Below are 22064 nucleotides of genomic sequence, written 5' to 3'. Positions count from 1 at the left end.
CATGGGACAAGAAAGGGGGTCATTTATATTGTTCAGATGAGAGTTGGAAATAGGAGAAAGTTAAAGGACCCGAACAGCATCAAGGCCTCTTCCAGCTGTGCACAGCCCTCTGCCAGGCTTGGTGCACGCACGTGAGCCTGCTTCCAGATGGATCTTCCTCAGCGTTCACGTCCCTGCTGCAGGGAGGTAACAAGAGGACACCTCTACATCTGGGTCACTGGCAAGCTTTATACAGAGACCATTTTGCAGATGCCAAGCATCACGCATCGATTTGAGATCTGGTATTTGTTGTGCATGTGTCTCTGGTGTTGTAAGACAGCATCCTGCTCACAAGCCATTATTGTTTTTTTTTTTTCCTTTAAATTAGCACAAGCATTGACAGAGAAAGACAGAGAGAATGAGAATATATAATAGATAAAAGTCAATCCTCACAGAGAAGTATAAATTGTCTCATTACTCTGGGAAAATAGGATGACTTGAAACAACCACTTTTTTTTTCTTTTTTTTAGTGTTCCATGCACCCTCTACCCTAGAAGCCACCCTGTTAAATACTGAAAGGACAAGATATCGAGGACACGCTGATAAAACAAAGTAATTCCCTTGCCACCTCTGCCAGCCAAGGTCAACTTCCCCAAGAGCTGTTAGCTACCTCAGTTTCCCCCTTAAGACTGTACCCAGACAGAAGGGTCTAAAGTGGTCTTGTCTTCAGTGCCAGCGCTTCTTGGAAAAGACGGAGGGAAAGAAGAAGGCCCTCGGTGATGTTATTACCTCAGCTCCTCAGTGAGGAGCAACGAAACGGCACTTGAGTTCGCCTTCTTCTCAGAACCCTCCAAAAAGGACAGAAGGCCCAGTCTGCCCTCTGGGCACATCTGGTTCCTCCCCATTTGTACACCAGTTTCTCAAAGGCACAGGCCCCCCCAGCAGGCACTGCCCTCCTCCCTGCGTCCGCCTTTAGAGCACGTCTCCATGTCTGCCCACAGCGGCTCCACCAAAATCTGCATATATTTATTGTTTGTACTCCGTCGTGGTCTTCAAAAACACGTATTTGAAGTTCATCTAAATTATTCATAGCCTGTTTTATTTTTGTTAAATATAAGGTCAATGACAGAGATATACTAACTTTTAACAGCTAGGAATTCCCGGGGAAGCAAAAGCAACAGTAGAAAAAGGGGGATCAAGCCATAAGTACAGCGAGGTCCTTGTGACACCTGCCAGGGAGCCCCTTCCGCGTCTACTTAAGGCAGGCCATGGGTATGACCGCCGAACGTCCCAGCGTGTGAGGAGAGCGCAACAGATTCTAGGACATGAGGCATCATAAACAAACATCGTAAGACTTAATCTTCTTGTACATTTGTATTACAAGGATGAAGGAGAGGAACAAAACAGCCGGAAGAGTAAAAACATATTTGTTGTTGAGTCCCTTATTAAATAATACATAACAGGCAAGCAGCGAACACTACAGCATCAGTTTTCAAAATTAAACCCAGTCGATGGACAGCAATTGTGACATGAGTTCCATTATGTTGGTCATTATCGTAATGACAGAGCTCGCGGGATCACGAGCCAGAGCCCCAGAGCCCATCTGCCTGAGCGGCTGTGTCACTCGGTGGATGTGACCAGAATGCACAAAGCAACAGTGCCATTGGTGGAAAGCATTAAAGGCCATCGCTCTGGAGCAAAAGTGGAAAGTAATGACGAATAAATTTGCTTACATGTGTTTAGGTTTCATGGCTATACATTTACAGGTATTTTTGCAGCTCTTGTTATTGAAATTACTACAGGGAAAGTAACTACGTACTAGGGATCTGGAACTCTTTAATATCATTTTTCCTGTGAATAATTATTTTCATAATTCAGGGTTTTGGTAGAAAGGTTTCTTAGGGTATAGTCATCACATTATAGCACAGACTATAAAGCTAAAGTGACCATATTTTTCCAATCAGAAATAAGAACATAAGGCTTGAAAAATTATATGTGAATTTAGAGATATATTCGATAAAATATTACAGTTTATGTACATATTAAATTTGATATTGCATGTAATGGCCATTTTGAAAATATAAGGTGTGTGTTTGGCTAAAGGTGGATTCACTTATAGGCTGTTAAAAATAAATAAAAGAGCCCACCCTAGTTTTCAAAGCAATCGATTCATGTTCACATCTTTTGCTATGTGGTGTGTAACTGCCCTCAGAGCCTTGGCTTTGCAACTAGCTAGCAATCTTGGACTAATCACTTAGCATCTAGGAAGTTCCATCTCCCCATATGTAAAATAAAAGTGTTGCACTACATGGTCCCTTGTGTCCCCAACTCTGTAGGTTTCTAAAAAGATCACTACTCACTGACCAACTCCACGTCACGGTGCACATGCTTAACTACCAGAAAATACAGGCCCAGGTCCCTTCTCACTGGCCAATTCTGGGGCTGTCTTTTATCCCCTAAAGCTTTCAGGAGTTGACTGCAACCTGTATCTACATCAAACCTTCCATACCCAAGGTCCACTAGTGAGTTACAAATGTAATCAACAGATACCCAGGGAATCACAGAATCATTTCCAAATTTACCTTGGCAGGATACAAAGGTAAAGTCATGGTGGGGGGTGGGGGAAGAGAGAGAAAATCACATTTGAGAAGGAGGACAGAATTCTGTCAATGAAGATGAGAATGTGTACAAAGTGCACTCGGTTACACAAGGGGGTTTAAGTGTCCAGAGGCTTCAGAACCCACTTACAGCTGCTTGGACGTAGGGGCTGCTCATCACAGGCAGAAGACCTGTCTCCTTCCAGCATCACCCTGCACATCATTCACGGGAGACTTAATGGTTGTGCTAATGCGACCAAGAGCAATCCTCCCCACCGGTGACATCAGCATACCATAGGATCCCTTTAATGTTCTCCTATATGAGCACAAAAGGGCTAAAAAGTCATCAATCACCACGTATAAAGCACGCTCCCATGGGTCCTTAATCACTGGACAATATGGCGCTGTCCTTGGTACTAGATAAATGAAAGATGCTCTTCAGGTCTAGGAACTGAAGAGAAATCTTGGAAAGCACTTGACCAAGTCTGTTGTGTGTTCCTGATGAATGAGATGTAGGTACAAGTAATACATGATGTTTTAAAATTAGATTTCACAGTCGTACACCAGGAAGTACTAGTTAATAAGTCACTGAAAACTTGGTGACCAAGTTTCTGACTACAGTGGGGCCTCATGCCTCATGGCTCTGTCCTCTGGTATGATGAGCTTTAAGTCACACCTCTTACACCTGAGAGGAAAAGGAATACACCCTGTAATCTGTCAAATAAGAAAAAAACAGTATGATGGAAAGCTAAACTGAATTTAATAAAACTTAATGAATCGGATTGAAACATAAAGCCACTGTTTGGGTTTAAATAGTCGATCACCAAAGCAGAAGAGAGGAAAGAAAAAAAGAAAGCTGTTAAAGGTAATCATGTAAAAACAATGGTTACAGCCGGAAAACCAGCAGCGGAAATTCGACTGCCCTCTCCACTAGTCAGCCACCGCGGCGGTTGAGTTCTCTCGCGGAAACTGCATTTCACCCTAGAACCTAAAGGCACGTTCTCCTACACTACAACCAAAATAACAGCTTGTTTCTATTCATATGTGAACATTGTTTTCATTGGCTCATCATTTCATCTTTGACTAGTTTGGCTTTTTCACGATTCCTGTATTAAATGTGTTCTTTCTCAGTAGGTTTTTCCTTTTATTTTTTTAAACTGTTTTCTGTAGCAGAAGAAAAAAAAATGACTAAAGAGGCATTACAAACTATATTATTTGTTGCCAACTTCAGATCCCCTCTATTAAAAATTAGAGAAAAAAGACTAAATTAAGAAAGAGGGTATGATCCTGGCTTACCATGTACTCATTCATTGTGAATTTGTTTATTTAACTGAAGTCATCACTAAGATCGCTAAACTTCTCAGCTCTATTTTGAGGGTGAAAAAATGCTAATGAAACTTTACTCAGAATCTACGGAATATAACGCATTATAATAAAGTGGTTGAGAGAACAAGCTTTAAAAAAAAAATCCAGGTTTAAAATCCTGGCACCGCCACACACAGCTTAGCCTCGGCACGTTCCTTAAATTCTCCAAATCGGTAACAGTTTAAAGAGTCAACTACACAGGACACACCAAGTGCTTAGCACAAATGCCTCCCCTATGGTAAAGACACAAGACATTTTCACTGTTATGTTGTTGTTATTAATATTCTTATTACTGCCGTTATTATTACTTACTCCCTTTTACATATTGTAAGACTAAGTTTTAAATCCGCGATCTGGTTGTTTTTGCTATTTCACGTCTGCATTTACTGACTAGTTTTGCTTCATCCACAGTCAGCCTAACAGGAGACGTATACATAAACGACGACTCAGAGGCAGAGCCCAGGGCGATGTTCGTAGCCGGCAGCAAGCCTGAGCAGCAACGCCTCACAGAGACACGGGCTGAGCGGGACAGCGTCTATCCAGATATCTGAAGTGAGGGAGTCATAAAGTGGTTTTCCTTTCCCCAGCACAGAGATTTATGGTAACGCGCAGAGCGAAAACGATCAGGGTTGTAGAGAAACATCAATAAAAGGCAGGGAGTTCCACAGATGGAGGTTAGCACTAAGGGACTGAGATTACAGCCTAGTTTCTGAAGTTGTTCTTGGGTTACGTTCACACTGTTCCTCTCTCCCACCCATGGCACGGCCGGTCTCCACTCCAGGCCTTCCATTTTTATGGAACTGACTTTTCAACATTTACAAGAGTACACTGCAGCTTTTAGAAGTACTCGTATGAGGCACAGCAATGGAAATTGTAAAGCATAGGACTGGCGCTAAGTGAGGCATCAGGCTGTGAGAGTCTGTCCAGACAAGGCTGACAGGCAGGAAAATGAATCTTCAAGCCACATCATGTGAGACAGAGCTCAAAGAAACAGGGACGCTAATCCTGGAAAGAGAAGGCTTGGGGAAGGCATGATGGATGTTTTCCTGTAAGTGAAGTGTTCTTCTGTAAGAGAGGGTTTAGACACACTCTATGCAAATCCAGAAATATGAATTAGAACCATGGGAAAGAGAGCCAGAAGAACAGATTTTGTATGAATGTAACAAACTAATTTGTCGTGCTTTGAGATGTCTGACCATGAATGGCTCCTGAGGGCGTGAACTCCTCGCAATTAAGAGCAGTCACACAGAGGGGAGAAAACTCTGGCACTAGCTGGGGAGGGAAACATGAATTAGACAATTTCCACAGTCCCTTCACACTCTGCTTATGAAGTATCTAAAACAGTGAAACACTTCCCTTTTAGAGAAAACCTAATTCATTGTGCAAACTGTTTTGGAAAACTTAAATGGTGGTGTACATCTATTATTTTCATAACCATAAGCAAACGAGAAGTAGACACTTATTGTTGCCTTGCCTTCCTTGAGGAATTTATTGTAAGGCCAACAAAATAAAGCCTCTGAATCCTCCCCATAAACCAACACACAAACAGGAGTAAGGGAAGGAAAAATGTCAGCCTCTGAACCCTACAGTAGTGTCTGGCATTAGAGGGATTCGGTCAACAGCTCCGTTCCCCCTCGGCCTTTGCTTTAAGGGCAGGGAGTTTTATTCCCAGGCGGGAACAATGATGCCTGAGGCTGTGCCCTCCCCTCTGCCTCGCTTCACTTCATGCCTGGAGGCAGGAAGAACAACAAATACGGGGCTTGGCTTGGTTTTGAAGTGTCGTCCCCAGAGAGGAAATTCAGCAGCTGAAGTCTGGAAAGAATCTCTGGAGCCGGTGAACCCAGGGGCACACCCAGGGGCTCCATAAAGGTCCCCACTGCTACGACATTGCCACTGGGCCTCTCTGCTTTTGCCAACACCTGCCTCGGGAGGGCTGGCGGACTGCTGGTTTGACAGAAAAACCCAGAGCTGGTGTGATGAGGTTACTGAGGTGACAGTGACATCACAAAGTCTGTTTCTCCACATGCGGAAAGTCGCCATCGGTCACCAGGTGGAACCTGGCTGAGGCTCATCCGGGCTAACAGACACAGACAAAATGACATCGAGGCGGCTGGGGCGTAAGGAGGGTTTGAGGCTGGGAGAATGAGAGTTGCCCTTTGAATCAGACGACCTGGGGTCGTGTGTGCCTGTCCATAATCGAAGCCAAGTCTGAGACGGAGGTTTCTCACCTGCCACCCACAATAAAGAGAGTAACACCCCCAGGATGACCCTGAGGACTAAAAGGAGACCGAGTCTGCAAAGGCACTTTCTCAATTTGCAACCACTGCTTAAATGTGAGACTGTGGCAATCTTTCACTATGCCTGATAGTCACGATTTGACTCCTTAAATCTTGATAATTTAATATCTGTTTGAAGCATGCACTATTATTTTCTTATTTTTTAAAGAATATCAAAACTACAATTGACCCTTAGACAATGCAGGGCTGAGGGGTTAGCCCACGCTGCACAGTTCAAAATCCCTATATGGCTTCTGACTCCCCAAAAACCTCATTACAATTCTCCCTCAGTATCTGCACAGGACGGGTTCCAGCAACACCACCCCCTACCAAAATCCATGGAATCTCAAGTTCCTTATAAAATGATATAGGACGATTCATACATTAGTCCTTCACATTCCCAGTTAGGTGAATCGATGGATGTAAAGCCTAGGCATTTGGAGAACCAACTGCATATTTATTTTAAAAAATCCACATATAAATGGACTTGCAGAGTTCAAATCCATGTTGTTCAAGAGTCAACTGTATTTGCATAGAAAGTATAACCTATTAGCAAGATTACTGAAAGGTTATTTTGAGTTTTAGGTTAATTTATTAGCACTTTTTTTTAATTTAGTTTGCATCTTAGTTTTCTCATCTTTTAGTAGAAAAAAGTAGTCCCTGGTATTACCCTGTTTTAATAAGTATCTGTGCAGGTTCTACATAACTAGCAATGATAAAATTATAGTTTCACAAATAGTGTTCGCTTCTACAATATTTAAGCAAAGCAAAAGCCATAAACACAAAGGACCAGCATTGCTCAGAAACTGAATAACTGTAGAACAAGTCAGTGAAATAAATTAAAGTATATCTACATGATTAAAAGTATTTTATTCTCCTCAAAAAAAAAAAAGTTAAGATAGAGATCACATCCCTACCGAGAATAAATAGGTGATGGATGGGAAAACACTTTTCAGAATTTTTAGTTTCTAGATCTTATGAAGATCATGATTAATCGAAGAGTTAAAAATCTCTTCCTCTTAAAGAGCAGTTACAAGGGCAATGGTTGAAAGAGCGGGATTCCTCCTCAGTCACAGGGTTTGGCTGGGTTACAAAGGCCATTTTAGATGGAAAGCTTAACCTCAAAGGCTCTCCTCTCCTGCCCCACACAAGGGTCAGCCCCACTGAACAGAAGTGGAAGCACCGCTGAGGAGAAGAACCCTCCTGCCCTGGGAGGCCTCACCCTACATCAAATAGCTCCTCCAGGGGGAAAGTTCTGCTGTGCATTTACAGGGCGGTTGAGTGAAGACATAACTAAGCGCCCCTCCCAGACAGCAGTACCCGCGTGACTGATGAAATTCTTCCCATACTGCAGTTTTTTAAAAATGGTATAAGAAAGTCCATAGATTTTCATTTTCTGTGCAGGCTTATGACCATTCCGTATATTTTGTAAAAAGAGCAAATTGCAATTAAAAAAGGTCATGTCTTGGCAAAAGGCCCTACCAGTAGTTCTCAAGTCATTTCAAGAGTCATTAGTTGAGTTCTGCAAGGCCTCTGTAATATATATGCAAAGAGAAAAGAAAGCACACATTTATTTCCACAAGCATTATTAAATTATGACATATTAGGAGTCATTACCAATCAACAGACAGGGCGCTGGGTTCTGCCAGTCTGATGCTCCAAACAATCAAAAATAATATCCATGGGGTATTTAACTTCCTTCACATTGATTATCCAAATCTCCAAACTAATAAGTGGGTCTAAACCAAATAAAATTAAAGAGCAGAGCGAGCAACGAAAGACAGCCCACTTGTAAGGGGGCGGTCTGTAATGCTGAGAGATGTGTACCATCTCTCAGGTCACTGCGGGCAGGGGGAGGTCGTTCCAGTGGTCCGAGTCATATCTTAAAAACTTAGCTAAGCTTGGGAATCAGCTTCCCATCAACCATTCCACCTCCTACATCCATAAACACATGCATGTTTCACATTGAGAAATTAAGACTCAAACAGGTTATCTAAGCCCATCAGCTGGTACTGATGAGCGAAGTCAGAACCAGAGACTTTGCATTAATCCAAAGTCCTCTGTATTCTGTGGGGGCTGACATGGCTGTTGAACTCTCCTAGAATTGGAGTGGATAGGGCTGGTATTAATTCCACAAGTCACACTGTAAACTGCAAAGCTGCCATTTTTTTTGTCTTGGTTGGCAGCACTTCTTCTTGATACAACTACCTATTAGTCAACATGTATAATCTGTTATAAAAACCTTAACCACAATTCTAACCCTTCCTTCCTTCATATAGTCCTTCATCTGTCAGGTGTTTATTAAATATCCAACAAATAACCTGCCAGGCAATGTGTTAGGTTTTATAGCAACACAAAGGACAATCAGGCCCAGATCCTGTTCTTAAAGAGCTCAAAAGGCTTAAAAAAAAAAAAAAGCACATATACACACAAGAGTGAAGAGCTAGTAAATGCTTAACAATTAATTTTCTGGGGGAAGGAGGGTGAGGGAGCCCTGACTTGTAGCATCTGCCCATTCCCATGGCATAAATACTCCTGCAATGGCCGATTTCTACCTGATGAAATGCTGTCACTGAACCTGGGGTTGGAGAGGGGTGTACAAGCCTGTCTGAGCTAGCTTAGGTTTATACCTTTATTTATATTTATACACACGTATATAAAATAACGAACCAAACACTTTATATCTGTTATCTCAGAGCAGCGGAACTGCGATTGACTTATTTTTCTTCTTTACATTTTTTTTAGCATCCACCTTTTTTATAAAGAGAAAAATACTTTACTAGTATAAGTAGCAAGCTCCTTACCCCAGACCAGTTTTTCTAGGTAGTCCTGACATTTCCAGAATTATCAGAGGATCAGAGAGACTGAAATATTTTGAAGGCACAACAGATTAGTTTTCAAGCCGCTTGTCCTGGTAGAACTAAGACAGGAAATGGTGTAGAGCTTGACTAACTTCTCAGTGCTCCTTTTTCAGTCCCAGGTTCATAACCGTGTGACTCCCTAAACCAAGGCCTGTCCATAAAAAGCCCAACCGTTGTTAACATAAGGAGAATGAGCTGCGCGACATCGATGTGACCTGGCAGCCAAGGAAAGTGGACTGGAATGCGCATGTGTGAACAATGACGCCTCCACTGTACTGGTCATTGGGGGCGATAGATGCCTATTGAATGAGCATGTGTTCTCTGTGGCCATCAAATTCAAAATGACTGAGCAAGCAGAGCAACGAATCTGCATCAAATTTTGCGTTAAGCTTGAACATTCTTCCATGGAAACTATTCAGATGACTCAGAAGGCCGCAGCTATGGGCAACTGGTGATTGGCAGCTGCATCACAATAACATGCCCGCTCAGGCATCACATTTTTTAGCAAAACATTAAATCACCCAGGTGACTCAGCACCCCTACAGCCCAGATTTGGTGCACTGTGACTACTGGCTTTTCTCACAACTAAAATCACCTTTGAAAGGGAAGAGATTTCAGACCATCAATGAGATTCAGAAAAATACGACAGGACAGCTCATGGCGACTGAGAGAACTGTGTGAGGTCCCAAGGTGCCTACTTTGAAGGGGAAGGGGGCATCATTGTCCTATGTACAATGTTTCTCATATCTTGTAACTTCTTCAATAAACGTCTCTATTTCTCATACACATGGCTGGATACTTTCTGGGCAGATCTTGTATCTTATAAAATATCTGTATTCACAGACCCTGCTTCCATCACACGCTCTCAATTATTTTAAATACTTACTCATAGAAAGTCTCTATGTGGGAGAAGAGGAGGAATGTGAGAACAAAGAGAAAGCTGGTCCTAAGTGCAGGAATCCCAGCAAGAACATTACTGCTTCCACCAAACTGGCATCTCGAGACAGGAGTCAATGAGATGCCAGCTGTTTGGTGTTGCAGCTAATGTTCGCAGTCTCTGCAGCCGGAATCCACGGAGCCTCCCCCAGCTGTCTTAACGTACAGATGCAGTTTGCTTTGGAACCAAACAGCTTTGCCTCCTCCAGAAACCCTCCTCTTCTTTTTGTACTTGTGACTATATAAACTATTAAGCCTGTAATCTTAAAAAAAAAACAAAACTTGATACTTATAATCATTTTCGATGTAAAGAGCTAAACGTGTTGGGATGAGAAAATGAAATGCCTTATTGCTTGCCTAACGTTTTTAACATTTGTGGGGCACTTCCACATGTGTCGTCATACAGAATTGTCACAATAATCCCCTAAAGTCGCTGTTCCTAGCTCCTCTCTATGTGAGGATAAAGAGCTTCGGGGAACTTGAAGATAACCCTCAAGTTCACAAAGCAACAGAGAGGAGCCCACGGCCTTCAACCCATGGGCTTCGGACTCTATATCCCAACCCAGTAGTGAAGTCTGCTGGCACAGTGGGAAAAACACAGGATTTGGAGGTAACTGCAAACTTGATTTCCAAGCCTGACTCTACCATCTGCCATCTGTGTGGTCTTAGACAAAACTCTCTTCCTCTCTGGGCCTCATTTTCCTCACCTGCAGGATGGAGGGACAGTACCTCATGGGACTGTTAGGAAAATCAACTTGGCGTAAAGTGGGTTCTCAAAACACCTACCTCCCCTCTTTTGGGTTCTCTAGTCCATTCGTTATTTCCTCTGCTTCCTCTCCTTGTTCCACCGTTGTCCCATATGAATTTCGTTTCTTGCCCTGAGCTGTGGGCCTCCTCAATTCATCAATGAGAACTTGAATAGTCATTTGGTGAACAGTGTGTGATACACAGTGTATTTCTGTAGCAAGAATTAGCCGCAGACAACTGGTAAATCAGGGAATTATGTTCAGTCCAGCATGGAAGCCCCACTGGTTCCCGTAGCGTTAGTCACAACGGCCGAGGTATGAGTGGCCCACGCGCCCAGTAAAGGGTGGACGGATGAACAAAATGTGGTGCATACATACAACATAGTATTACTCAGCCTTCAAAAGGGAGGAAATGCTGACACATGCAATAACACAGATGAGCCTTGAGGACATTCTCGTAAGGGAAATAAGCCAGTCACAACAAGGCAAACGCTCTTACATGAGGCACCTACAGGAGTGAAACTCGTAGAGACAGAAAGTGGAAGTGGTTGCCAGGGGCTGTGGGAAGAAGCATGGGGAGTGGTTGAATAGATACAGGGTTTCAGTTTGGGAAGGTGAGAAAGTTCTGGAAATAGATGGTGGTGATAGTTGCACAACAATGTAAATTTACTGTATGCCACTACACTAAAAATGGGTAAAATGGTAAATTTTACAATATTTGTGTTTTTTAAACCCTAACCCAAGGGTGTATTTATTGATTTTGAGAGAAGGAGAGGGAGACATCGATCAATTGCCTTCTGTACATGCCCTGACGAGGGATCGAACCTGCAGCCTAGGTATGTGCCTTGACCAGGAATGAAACCTGCAGTCTTTTGCTGTAGGGGTGATGCTCGAACCAACTGGGCCACGCAGCCAGGGCTATGTTATCTATGTTTTACCACAATGAAAAGAAAGATTGATATACCACCCACTTGAGCAAATATGAAAGAAATTAAAAAGCTCATGAAGTATAACATGCCATTGTTTTAAGGGCCCAAGACGAGTAATAGAGTGATCAACATTTCATTTACCTTTATCTTCATAAAAGAAACCTATATACTGAATACATACTAAAGAATTTATATCTTAAATGATATATTTTCTGGTATTTGCTTCAAAAGAATCAGCTGGGGTATAGCAGAAGTGGGGAGTATAAATTAAATAATATTTACCCACAGTTAATAACTGTTGACACTCTGTGATGGATACAGGCCCTTTATATTTTCTCTACTCTTCTGTTTGTTTGAACTGTGCCATAATTAAACATTTCTAAGTACTACTTATTGTACATTACCATGTGAAACAGTTTTAAACAAAATTATTGAGAACCAATGAAGAGCAGCAAATTCTAAAGAACAGTATAGGAAATGGAGAAGCCAGAGAATTTGCATTCACAACCCACGGACATGAACTCAGCAAGGGGACTGGTGGCGGGAAGGGGGGTAGTCGGTGGAGGGGGGCAAAGGGGGAAAAAATTGGGGCAACAACAGCATAACCAATAAACTATATTTAAAACTTAAAATACATTAAACCATAATAAAAAGCTTCAAAAATGAAAGAAAAATTTTAAAGAAGTGCTCCTTAGATGCCATCGTTTCCGTTCATAGGTAAATCCAGTTCCTTTCTGGGCTTTAATACTTATGTTACGTATTTATGTTAACTATGGCTGAAAGTTTCCTACTTATCCAGGTTTTACATGCCTGACTTAGGTAATCCTCATAATAATCTATTATCATTCTTATCCCCATTTTACAGATGAAGAAACTAAGGCAGAAAGAGGCAAACTAATTTGATCTACATTCACGTTTTGTGTCCACTGCAGCTGAGGAGTCTGACGACAAAGCCTTAAGATTAACAAGCACTTTTCTCTAACTACAGGGGTATCTCTTTCCCTTTCTCGCTAATCGAGGAGAAGCTCTTCAGTCCTGAGTTGCTAGAACTGGGGTGCCTGCTTGAGAAGCTGAGGAAGGTGATACTTGGTTTTCTAAGGGAGGAGATCAACACCTTTGCCTCACCTACCTCAGTAAAGCCCTTAAGGGTGTTTGACACTAGCTTGTCTCCATTTAGCTCATTCATTGAGCACTAAGGGTCAGGGGCTGTAAGACCTTGAGCATTGAGCTAGGCACTCAGAACTACAAACAGAAGATGCAGACCAACATGATGTTTATTTTAGAAACCAGGTGACCCCCAAATAAATTCATTTTCCTATCTCCCTCTTCTCCCCTTTCGTGGCATTAATCGCTCTATGATGAGTTGCTTGATACCTGCCTTTGCTGCTGTGAAATAAGGACATTGAGGGCTCAGACCCCTTCTCGTCTACCACTCTCCCTGCAGTGCCTACCACAGTGCGTGGTCAGAGCCCGGGCTCAACGCCCATGTCGAACGCAGAATCAAATGCTGCGCATCCCGGCCACTTGTTAAGTTGACTGGAAGCAGCACAGTAGAGAGGCAAGAGTAGGGACCAAGCTTCCGTTCGTTTGTTCGCGCATTACCTCATTCACTCACTTGTACATTTAGGCCCTCACTACTCAGGGACACCTACTACACAGAAGTGAGAGACAGGTGGCTCCCCATTTATGGAGTTCACCAGCTGTGCTACTGATTCCGGAACAGTCTTGGGCAGTAGTCAGTTGGCATGAGTCATGGGTTTCAGCTCTCTTATTACAGGAGTAGGATACTAATAACCGATGTGCAACATTATTTTAAGGGAAACATGTAATGTACGTAAAGGACCTGCCACAGGGTAAGCATGCAATCAATGGCAACTACTCTAATTAACAAGAAACCAAGAGTCAAAACACAAAATACTAAGTATAAAAGTTAGAGCAAGTGCCAAAAGGCATTGATATCCAGAGGCCATGTGTGTAGAAGAGTTCATGCAGCAGGAGAAAATATTAGGAATGTGTTCTCTCTATGTAGTACTTAATTGCCTTCAAAACGCTTGGTTATACATCACCTTAAATATTAAGGGTGAAAAATTTCCTCAGATTTCTGTACTATAAAATCACATTCTAATAAACCAGTTTGCCTGACATTCAAAAGCTTAGTGTGGTCAAACAAACAAAAAAGTCATATAGGTTTATATTGTTCTTGACATTCTAGCAGTGACCAAACAGGAAATCATGTCACTTGAACTTCTGAATGACCTACAGCACCAGGGACACTCAGCAAAAGCTGGGGTAGACTTGTTGGGAAGACTCCCACAAAGTTTATTCTTGCAGGGAGTCTCGGCAGTTTCCACAGTTCCCAAAAAAGACTCCAGAAGTATTACGTGCCAGTCTCCCTTAGATGGGCATTTTCCCGTGCGTTGCATCACCTTCTCCGTGATTCTGCAGAGCAGGCTCTAAGGGAAGTGAAGGGCGCAGCCCAAGCTTGCACAGCAAACCCCACGAAGTCGGAATCCACACCCAGCCCTCCTTGTTCCTGTGCTCTGCCCCGCCTGTCCCTGCCACTTCTCAGTGGGCTTTGTCCCTTCCTATTTTAACACTCTGAGACATAACGAGGAGAAATGAGCTTCTACAAAAAATGGATTCCTTCACACCCCATTGTTAAACTCCCAACAAGGATTCCAACCGCTTCAGATCATTTTTACTGAGAAGCCTCTGTTTTCCCTTTGGTCTTCTCAGGAAATGCAATAGTGGCTAAGCTGCATCTCTGAGATGTCACAGGAAGAGATGAGCTGAGATGCTTTCACCACCAGGTGGCAATTTTAATGGAGCTGGAATCAAGTTCATGATTGCCTATTAGAGTTCCAATGCCCTGAGCCCTTCATTAATTGAATAAGACACAAGGCAAAGGAAATTTAAGAAGTATAAGTTAAATTCGTACATTGCCTTGGCCAAATGACAGAGAGAAGCAGTATTTTCCCTCTGAGGATCTGGGTACCCACTGTCTCATTTACAATTATCTTATAATTAGATTGATATTTTGTAAGGTATAAGTCTGTAACCCTGACATTTAAATGCCTGCTTTTCACTGCTATAAAAGAAGGAGCAAAGACCAATTATCTGTGTCACCTGTTTTCCAAAAGCCTGTTTTCAAGGAGACAACATTTATTAAGTCACTAACCCATCCAAATCCAAAACGTTTCCCTATTCTCTGCAGTGATCACATTCTATCACCCACTCTGCCTAAAAATACCCCAACTTCCATCACTCAGCACAACCGCAAAGGCTATTAGAAGGCAATAAAATCCCCGACGGCCTCACTTTTGTACCTCCACACTTTCCTCTGATCAATTAGGTTCGGGAAGATTGGAGGTGAAAAATGAAGGAATAAAAGCTGGGCCACAAATCCTCATCTTTCCCACAAAGAGCACCAACAAGCGGCAACTGGGGAGGAAGAAGCTGAACCAGGAAAGGCTCTTCTGCTCTGAGCTCAAGTTAATTATTACCCCAAATTCATCATTAAACTACTGCTCATAACATGTCTCTGCATGCTTGTCAGTGGAAGTATCATAGGTGACGGTCCTGTTCTAGATCAAACACGTGTCAGTATGTGTGTCTCTGAGGGAAAATCGGGTCTGCCCCTGACTCCGATTAAGTTCCTATCTACGGCAGACCACATCCCTTAGCCCGGAAAGGTACTTTTTCTTTAAACAGTTTATTTTTTATTTTCTTTTGTATTGGCTTCAGGTGTAGAGCTTAGTCTAGGTTAGACAGCCATACGCTTCACATAGTGTTCCCTTCGATATTGCCAGTGCCCCAACTGGCACAGAAAGGTGCTTTCAAATAATCGAACTTCTAGAAGGTACTCCGTTTTGGAATTCCTCAGAAATGGTAAGACATTTCTCCTTCTCCCAACGCTGCCTCCCATCCCAGAGCCTAACTCAGAAATCCCCAGGCCAGTGGCTCAGGCCTCTGAGGTGACGCAGCTGCAAAGATCCCTTCCTTGCCTAGTGGGACTTTTCTCTTGTTACCACCTATAAATATTGTTTACTCTGCTAACACCCTAAACCCAGACAGATCAAAATAACTAAGGTTCAAAATGTCAAAGGTTATTTTTAAAATGGTGTTTTAATGGGGGGACTATGGACCCCCTCAAGGTCGACCAGACTGGGTAATCCTGAAGAAACCAGCACACTGAATTCCCGCAGAAAGTGTCAGCTAACGCACCTCTAACAGACCAGTACCGTCTGCTACCTGTGCCGCTCAATCTCTTTCAAAGTGACTAGCCACGCCTCTTTCCTGCAGGTGTGTCTATTTTTACAGAACATACTGAGCTCAGAAACAGCCTTCAGACACACGGTGTAGGTCAGGTCTATCAGCATAGGTGGTCTTCTTCCTGGGGTGACGGCTCCCATTGGGCCTCCATGTAACAAAGGCCAGTGGTCCCCTCTTGCTATTCAAGAACAGAGCAGTCTTGATCCATAAAGACTAACCTTTGCCACTACCTCATACATGGCAACACACTGGACCCCATGCCACATAGGATGCCAAGTGTAAAGGCACCTGTCTAAGTGACTGTACACAACAGATGCTCAAACAAGGCCGGTGTTCACTCTCTTCCACCAAAGCCATTGTTTTCTCTTGTATCTTCACTCTTGGGTCTTTTCCTTACACAAGGATATGCTTATCGGTTTTAGAGAGAAGGCAAGGGAGGGAGGGAGAGAGGGAGAGAAACACCGATCAGTTGCTTGTTTCTCATATGCGCCCTGACTGGGGATCGAACTTGCAACCTAGGCATGTGCCCTGACCGGGAATCAAACCTGCAACCTTCCAGTCTATAGGATGACACTCCAACCAACTGAGCCTCCCTGTCCAGGGCCACTCTTGAGTCTGTTTTGGTAAGAAAAAATAAAAAGAAAGAGATAAATGGGAGCAGAGTGAGCCAATGGAAGATGGAGAGAGGGGAGAGGAGAGAGAAATGAAAGGAGAATGTAGAGGGGAAGTGGGGGAAGGGGCTCGGGGAACTTCACAGGTTTGCTATTCCCAAAAACATGTTCATTCCGCTAACACGCAGAGCGAGGAAAACATTTTCATTTTCTTTTCTGTCAGCTGGAGCAAAATGATTGCTGCAATAATATCAGAAGTTATTGGTCACTGTGAGCACCCTTGCTAGTAAGGAGCCAACACGCCAGCCAATGTAAAATATTGGCCTCAAGGTGCTCTCGGTATTTTGTTTTTCAAATGCAGGGGAAAAAAAAAATCCCTGGAATTTTCCTGTTATTTGGGGGAATTCCTGAAATCCATATGATGACTTTCGGCCCAAAAGTGATGTATGCCGTCTGGTGGGCAGCGTCTTGGCCTGACCCCAAGTTTGGGATGTGTCTCCCTGAACCTTAAGTCCTCTACAGCAGATGCCAGCTCCAGAACTGAGGGTTTCGCCCAAAGCAGGCCAGGAACGAGAACAGTGTCTGAGCCCAAACCCAAAACAAATCTTCACTCTGAACTGTCACTGCTACAAATGTTTCGGGAAGCTAGTCCAAATCCAAGGCGAGCTCCAGCTCGGTGGACCCCTGATTATGAAAGTTCATGACATCTACCTTCATTCTCATCAAGGCCCGTCTGAAGAGAACCTGGAAGCCCCAGGAAGAAAAGGGGTCAAGGCTCGTATTTTATGAGCTTTTAAATAACGGGTTCTCGAGTACCTAAAATGGCACAAATACTTTAACTTGATCGCCTGCTTATGAAAAAAGTAGCATTATAAATTTAAAAAAAGGGTAAGGCAAATATTTTGTCCATATGGATTTTTTTTTAAGGTAACTTCCACATCAAATGAAGCCTACAGAGATTCTTCACGTTAAGTCAAAAAGTTACAGGCAAACACCTGAGACTGACTTGCAGGTACCAACCCTGAAGGTGAGGTAGCATCTCTACTGCCTGTATCATGGCAGCAGAATCACAGAGCTCAGCCCCTTTTACATTTTATTCCATAACATCACTAAGGAAGTCCTCATGAAAAAAAAAAATCCCTGGAATTTTCCTGTTATTTGGGGGAATTCCTGAAATCCATATGATGATAATAAAAATGGGGAGGGACATCAGATGCTGGGAAAAAATTCAAGCATCCTAGCTCCTTCCTCTGGGTGCCACTTTGGTAACCAGACACTCACAGTTCCCCATCCCTCACAGGAATATTCTTAAGAGTCAGTCATTCACAGCCTACCGGGATAAAATGGAAACAGCATTTACATATCTTTAGTGTGTACATAAATCATCAGAATCCTGGCAGTTAACAAGAGGTTGTTTTTGGGGGGTGGGGGCAGGGAGTGGTTCAGTTCAGAAGCCACTTGCAAGAACGGTTTCAACAGTAAAGCCGAGGGGGGGAAATTGGCATGAATCAATAAAACAGCAATTTCTCTGTCCATCCTCTCTGCTGTTACTGGGCAGTGTATTGTGGGACTGAAGTCCTTTTCTAAACCTTCGATGGATTTCATGATTAATAAGCATTTGTAACATAGTGCTTATTCCTTCATTCAGAGACCCCTCTCCAAGTTAAAATTTGGCCTCTACTGAGAAGATAGTAAATGTAAAGACCAGATGAGATAGAGAAAAAAAAAGAGACAAAAATGGTCTCAAGAAATCCATGATCTTATATTATACGTGCACACAGACATGGGCCATTTGACTTGGTCACTAGCAAATGATAACCAAGGACACTGTGTTTCTTTATATAAATTACCTGGTATTTATTGATACTGAACTAAGATATTTTTCCCAATAACTGTTTATCAGGGAAACCTTCCTAAAAATAAATTACATATGGCATTAACCCTAAACAAATAGCTAATAAAAGGAGCTCACAATATACAGCCCAAGCAGGTCTCAGCTTAACCAGCAAAATAATAACACTTAAAAGAATGAGGTGTGGTATCCTCTCCCTGAAGCCATCATAGTCTATTAATTTACAAGTAGCACTAATGCTATACAATTTCTACAGTAAATTAAAAATTAGTAACATGAAGCTCAGATACACGAAATAACCCAATAACTATTTCTAAAATTCGTAGCCTCATTTTTAATTTATTTTCATGATAAGTGACTAAATAAGACAATGGATTGATGTCATATTATGTCTATTTCTAATCAAGGGTAACTTAATGTCTAATCAATTCAGCCCCAATCTTTTATAGGAAACAGAGAGAAAATGTAGTGATTGGCTTCGCTAGCCACTGTCATTTTACATCCAAAAGTCCAATTCTCTACATGGCACACACCTATAAGACAGAATTAATAATTCCCATATCTTGCATATAACAAAATAGACTCATACCAAACAATAAAAACCTTATACATCATTTTAAAACACAAAACTGCCCCCAAATAGTTCTCAGAACCAATTCTATATAGAATGGGCAAAAAAAAAAACAGTTATTTTCATCACTATAGAAATACAATAGCAATAATTTAGGATCAAGTTGATTATTTTCTTGCTTTATCCAGATGGGTTGCTTTAGGCTAAATAGGCAACTAAGCTCTACTTTTTCCTCCCTATCATACTATGTTGTTCCAGATACACAAAACTGTATTTACAGGTACAAAATATAGGACTGTCCATAAGGCTAGAGGAAAAAAAACAGCTAGCATTGGGTCACTATGCCCATGCATCCACACGCTAGCAATAACAATACTCCCTCAAACGCATATTCATCATCACCTTTGACTGACCCTGGGCTACATGAAGGAAAGTTTTGATTTCGTATAGGTCCAGGAAGCACATAGCTTTTCCTCTTTATTCATAACCAGTCCTGATCCTATAGCTGAAAGATGAATGCAAACTCATCCTGACTTTTCAATGAGCTCCTGCTAATCGAAGTCTTTAAAATTTTCTTGGTTTCAAGGTACGATTTCCTCTTAACCATTGCTAATGCTAACTAAAAAAATCTTTCCCAATAAGCACTACAGATAATATGCTAAAGAAAAAAAAATAATCCCAGCATAAAATGCATTAGAAATGACTGGTATAAAAGTTAAATAAAAAATACTGACTCCTTAATTTCAGTAATATTGTTGATTAGCACCAGAGTGAAGTTACATAAGCAGTTACTCTGAAACATGCACACTATTCAAATACATCTTTATTATAGTAGCTCAATACCTATACGTTGGTTGCTGATAGCATTGTTATCAAATGCATAAAGCCATCAGATCATTTTGTGGTAAAAAAACAAAAACAAAACCACAGTCTCTGGAATGTAAACATTTACTTACTGGTCATAGGGCACTATAACATAAATACCCATAAAAATCATAAAATTGTAAAAATAACACAAAGTACAAAATAATTTAGGCTAAAACAAAGAAAAACTACAACCGGAGTTGTTCAGATAGGAGTAAAACCATTAAACCATCCGTACATTCACGGACACATTCACACTCACCACAGAACTGCAAAGTGGTCCATTTCATTTCTAATGTTAAACATTTACATTACCACAATAATCCAAATGCGTAGGGACAGGATAAGGAAATGCTTCTAAAAGTTATTAAGGATGCTATAAAATCATGTGTGGGATGTTCAAATTTTCTGTTATTGCTGACTGCAGATTAAACTCTGCAAAAGCAGCCAGAAAGAGTGTGAGGACACTCTTTCTCTAGTATCTCTACACACTTGAGACTATCGGATCACCCTCAAGTGCAGTCACTAGTGATTTGGAAATCCATAAGGCCAGAAAGTTGACATCTGAGGAAAAATTTCAAGGAAGCCAGAAGTTCCCCCTTTTCCAAGAAAGCAAAGACATTCTTACCTTTCTGTACACCAGCATGTTGGGTGATTCATCCGCCACCCCGTTGCTGGTCTGCCCGTAGCTATTCCCTTGGGCCATGTCACCCACACGCGGCTCGCTGTGGGACACAGGAATTCTCGGTCTGCGCTGCAAACGGTTAGAGGGACTTCAGTGAGATCCCAGTGGTAATGCTCAAGGGGGCTGACGCTCTCGATTCACCTCCACCATGCACAGCACCTACCTCCCGCCCCCTCCCGGGGAGAATGCTTATAGGCTGGGGCTGGCTGGAGGAAGTGGCACAAGCAGAGTTGTTTGGGGTTTGTTTGTTTGTTTTTTAACTGAATTTATACATATGGTAATCCCAGGGAACAGTAAGAAACGACCGTCTTTTAGTTCAAGTAGTCATTTGGCTATGGCTTTAAACTGAATTGATTTTTCTGGGTACTTATTTTAAAAAAGGTTTGGCGCTCACCTGAAAAAAAGAAAAAATCCCCACGGTCACTATTTCCATACTACAGAGAGTTTTTCTCTCCCAATACCTGCAAGTCCGCTCAATGTTTTCCCCAAAGGGCGGAAAGGCACGCCCGGCTCTGCACACTTTGTCCCAGGTGTGTCTAGTTCCCCCACCTGCAGGCGCGTGGCGATGCCCTTCCGCGGCACAGGTGTTTCCTCTTCGTCCCCCGCGCCTCCCACCCACAGTCCGGGTAGCCTCTGCTACTTTCACCTGCCTGCGCTGCCAGCCACTGGTCCCTCTCCTCTCACCTCGCTGTGCTTCGGGAGTCAGGACGTAATCGTGCCCAATCTTTGCAAGAAGGCATCAGGATCTACCCCGGCGGCAAGAACGGGTGGGAGTTCAACCCCACCTGACGGCAATTAGCGCGCTCACCACGGGAAGCAACCTAACTGAGAAGCCTCGGAGCCACCAGCCGACAGGAGACAACAAGCAAGCGGCAGTTCCCCGGCTCGGCTCTCACGGCAGCACAAATGGCAGGCGAGCCTGTGCCCCGCGCCAGCCGCGGCCGCAGGAACCGGGCGGCAGTTTCAGCACCAGGGACCGCGGCGAGCGCGGGGCTCCCGGGGGCGGCCGCGCGGCGCAGGGCGAGGGGTGGGTGCGGGGCGGGGGCCTGAAGAGCTGGGGTGGCGCCGCCTCCTCCCCTCCCAGCTCCCCTATTTACCTCCTCGGCCAAGGTCACGGCCCCGCCGCTTCTCCCTCCCCGGGCAGGCTCGAGTGCAGGCGGTGTCAGCTGGCGGCAAGCAGAGCAGCGAAGCAGGGCAGCTTCATCACACTCGGCGGATGCGGAATCCGCGCCGTCCCGGCTCCCGCCGCTTAGGCGACCGCCACCCTCGCCGCCGCCGTGCACAGGCGGTCCTGCAGCCCGCCGCTCGCGTCCGCTCCCCGCGGCCGCCCGGCTGACTGCCTCCCTCCTCCGCTCCTCCGCCTGGGCGCTGGGACCAGCCGAGCGCGCGCGGGAGCCGAGACGCCCGGCCCGTGCGCGCGACTGGGAGGCGGGGGAGGGGTGATCACGTGGGCCGCGGGCGTCGGAAGGTGCGGGCTCCTAGGGGCTCTGCGCGGCGTGGCCACCCGGGCCTCCCAGGCC

At 43.6% G+C, this 22064-nt stretch overlaps 1 protein-coding gene across 3 annotated transcripts in view; it reads right to left on the bottom strand.

Moving 5' to 3' along the window:
* RGS7 (regulator of G protein signaling 7) overlaps positions 1–21727 on the bottom strand; it is a 289476-nt gene extending 267749 nt beyond the window's left edge. For all 3 annotated transcript variants that reach the window (XM_054576712.1, XM_054576713.1, XM_054576711.1), the window contains exons 1-2: positions 21642–21727; positions 20488–20613 (exon numbers count right to left, since the gene is read on the bottom strand). In XM_054576712.1, coding sequence (XP_054432687.1) covers positions 20488–20565 — 78 coding nt within the window. In that variant the 5' untranslated portion in view covers positions 20566–20613; positions 21642–21727. The remainder of the gene's footprint in view (positions 1–20487; positions 20614–21641) is intronic.
* Positions 21728–22064: the final 337 nt, after the last annotated feature.

The sequence above is a fragment of the Pteronotus mesoamericanus genome, unplaced genomic scaffold (assembly GCF_021234165.1).
Source record: "Pteronotus mesoamericanus isolate MK-2021 breed Mesoamerican mustached bat unplaced genomic scaffold, CSHL_Meso_final contig_347, whole genome shotgun sequence".
Lineage (NCBI taxonomy): Eukaryota > Metazoa > Chordata > Mammalia > Chiroptera > Mormoopidae > Pteronotus > Pteronotus mesoamericanus.
Note: the sequence above shows the minus strand (reverse complement) of the source record. Positions and strands in the feature narration are given on the sequence as shown.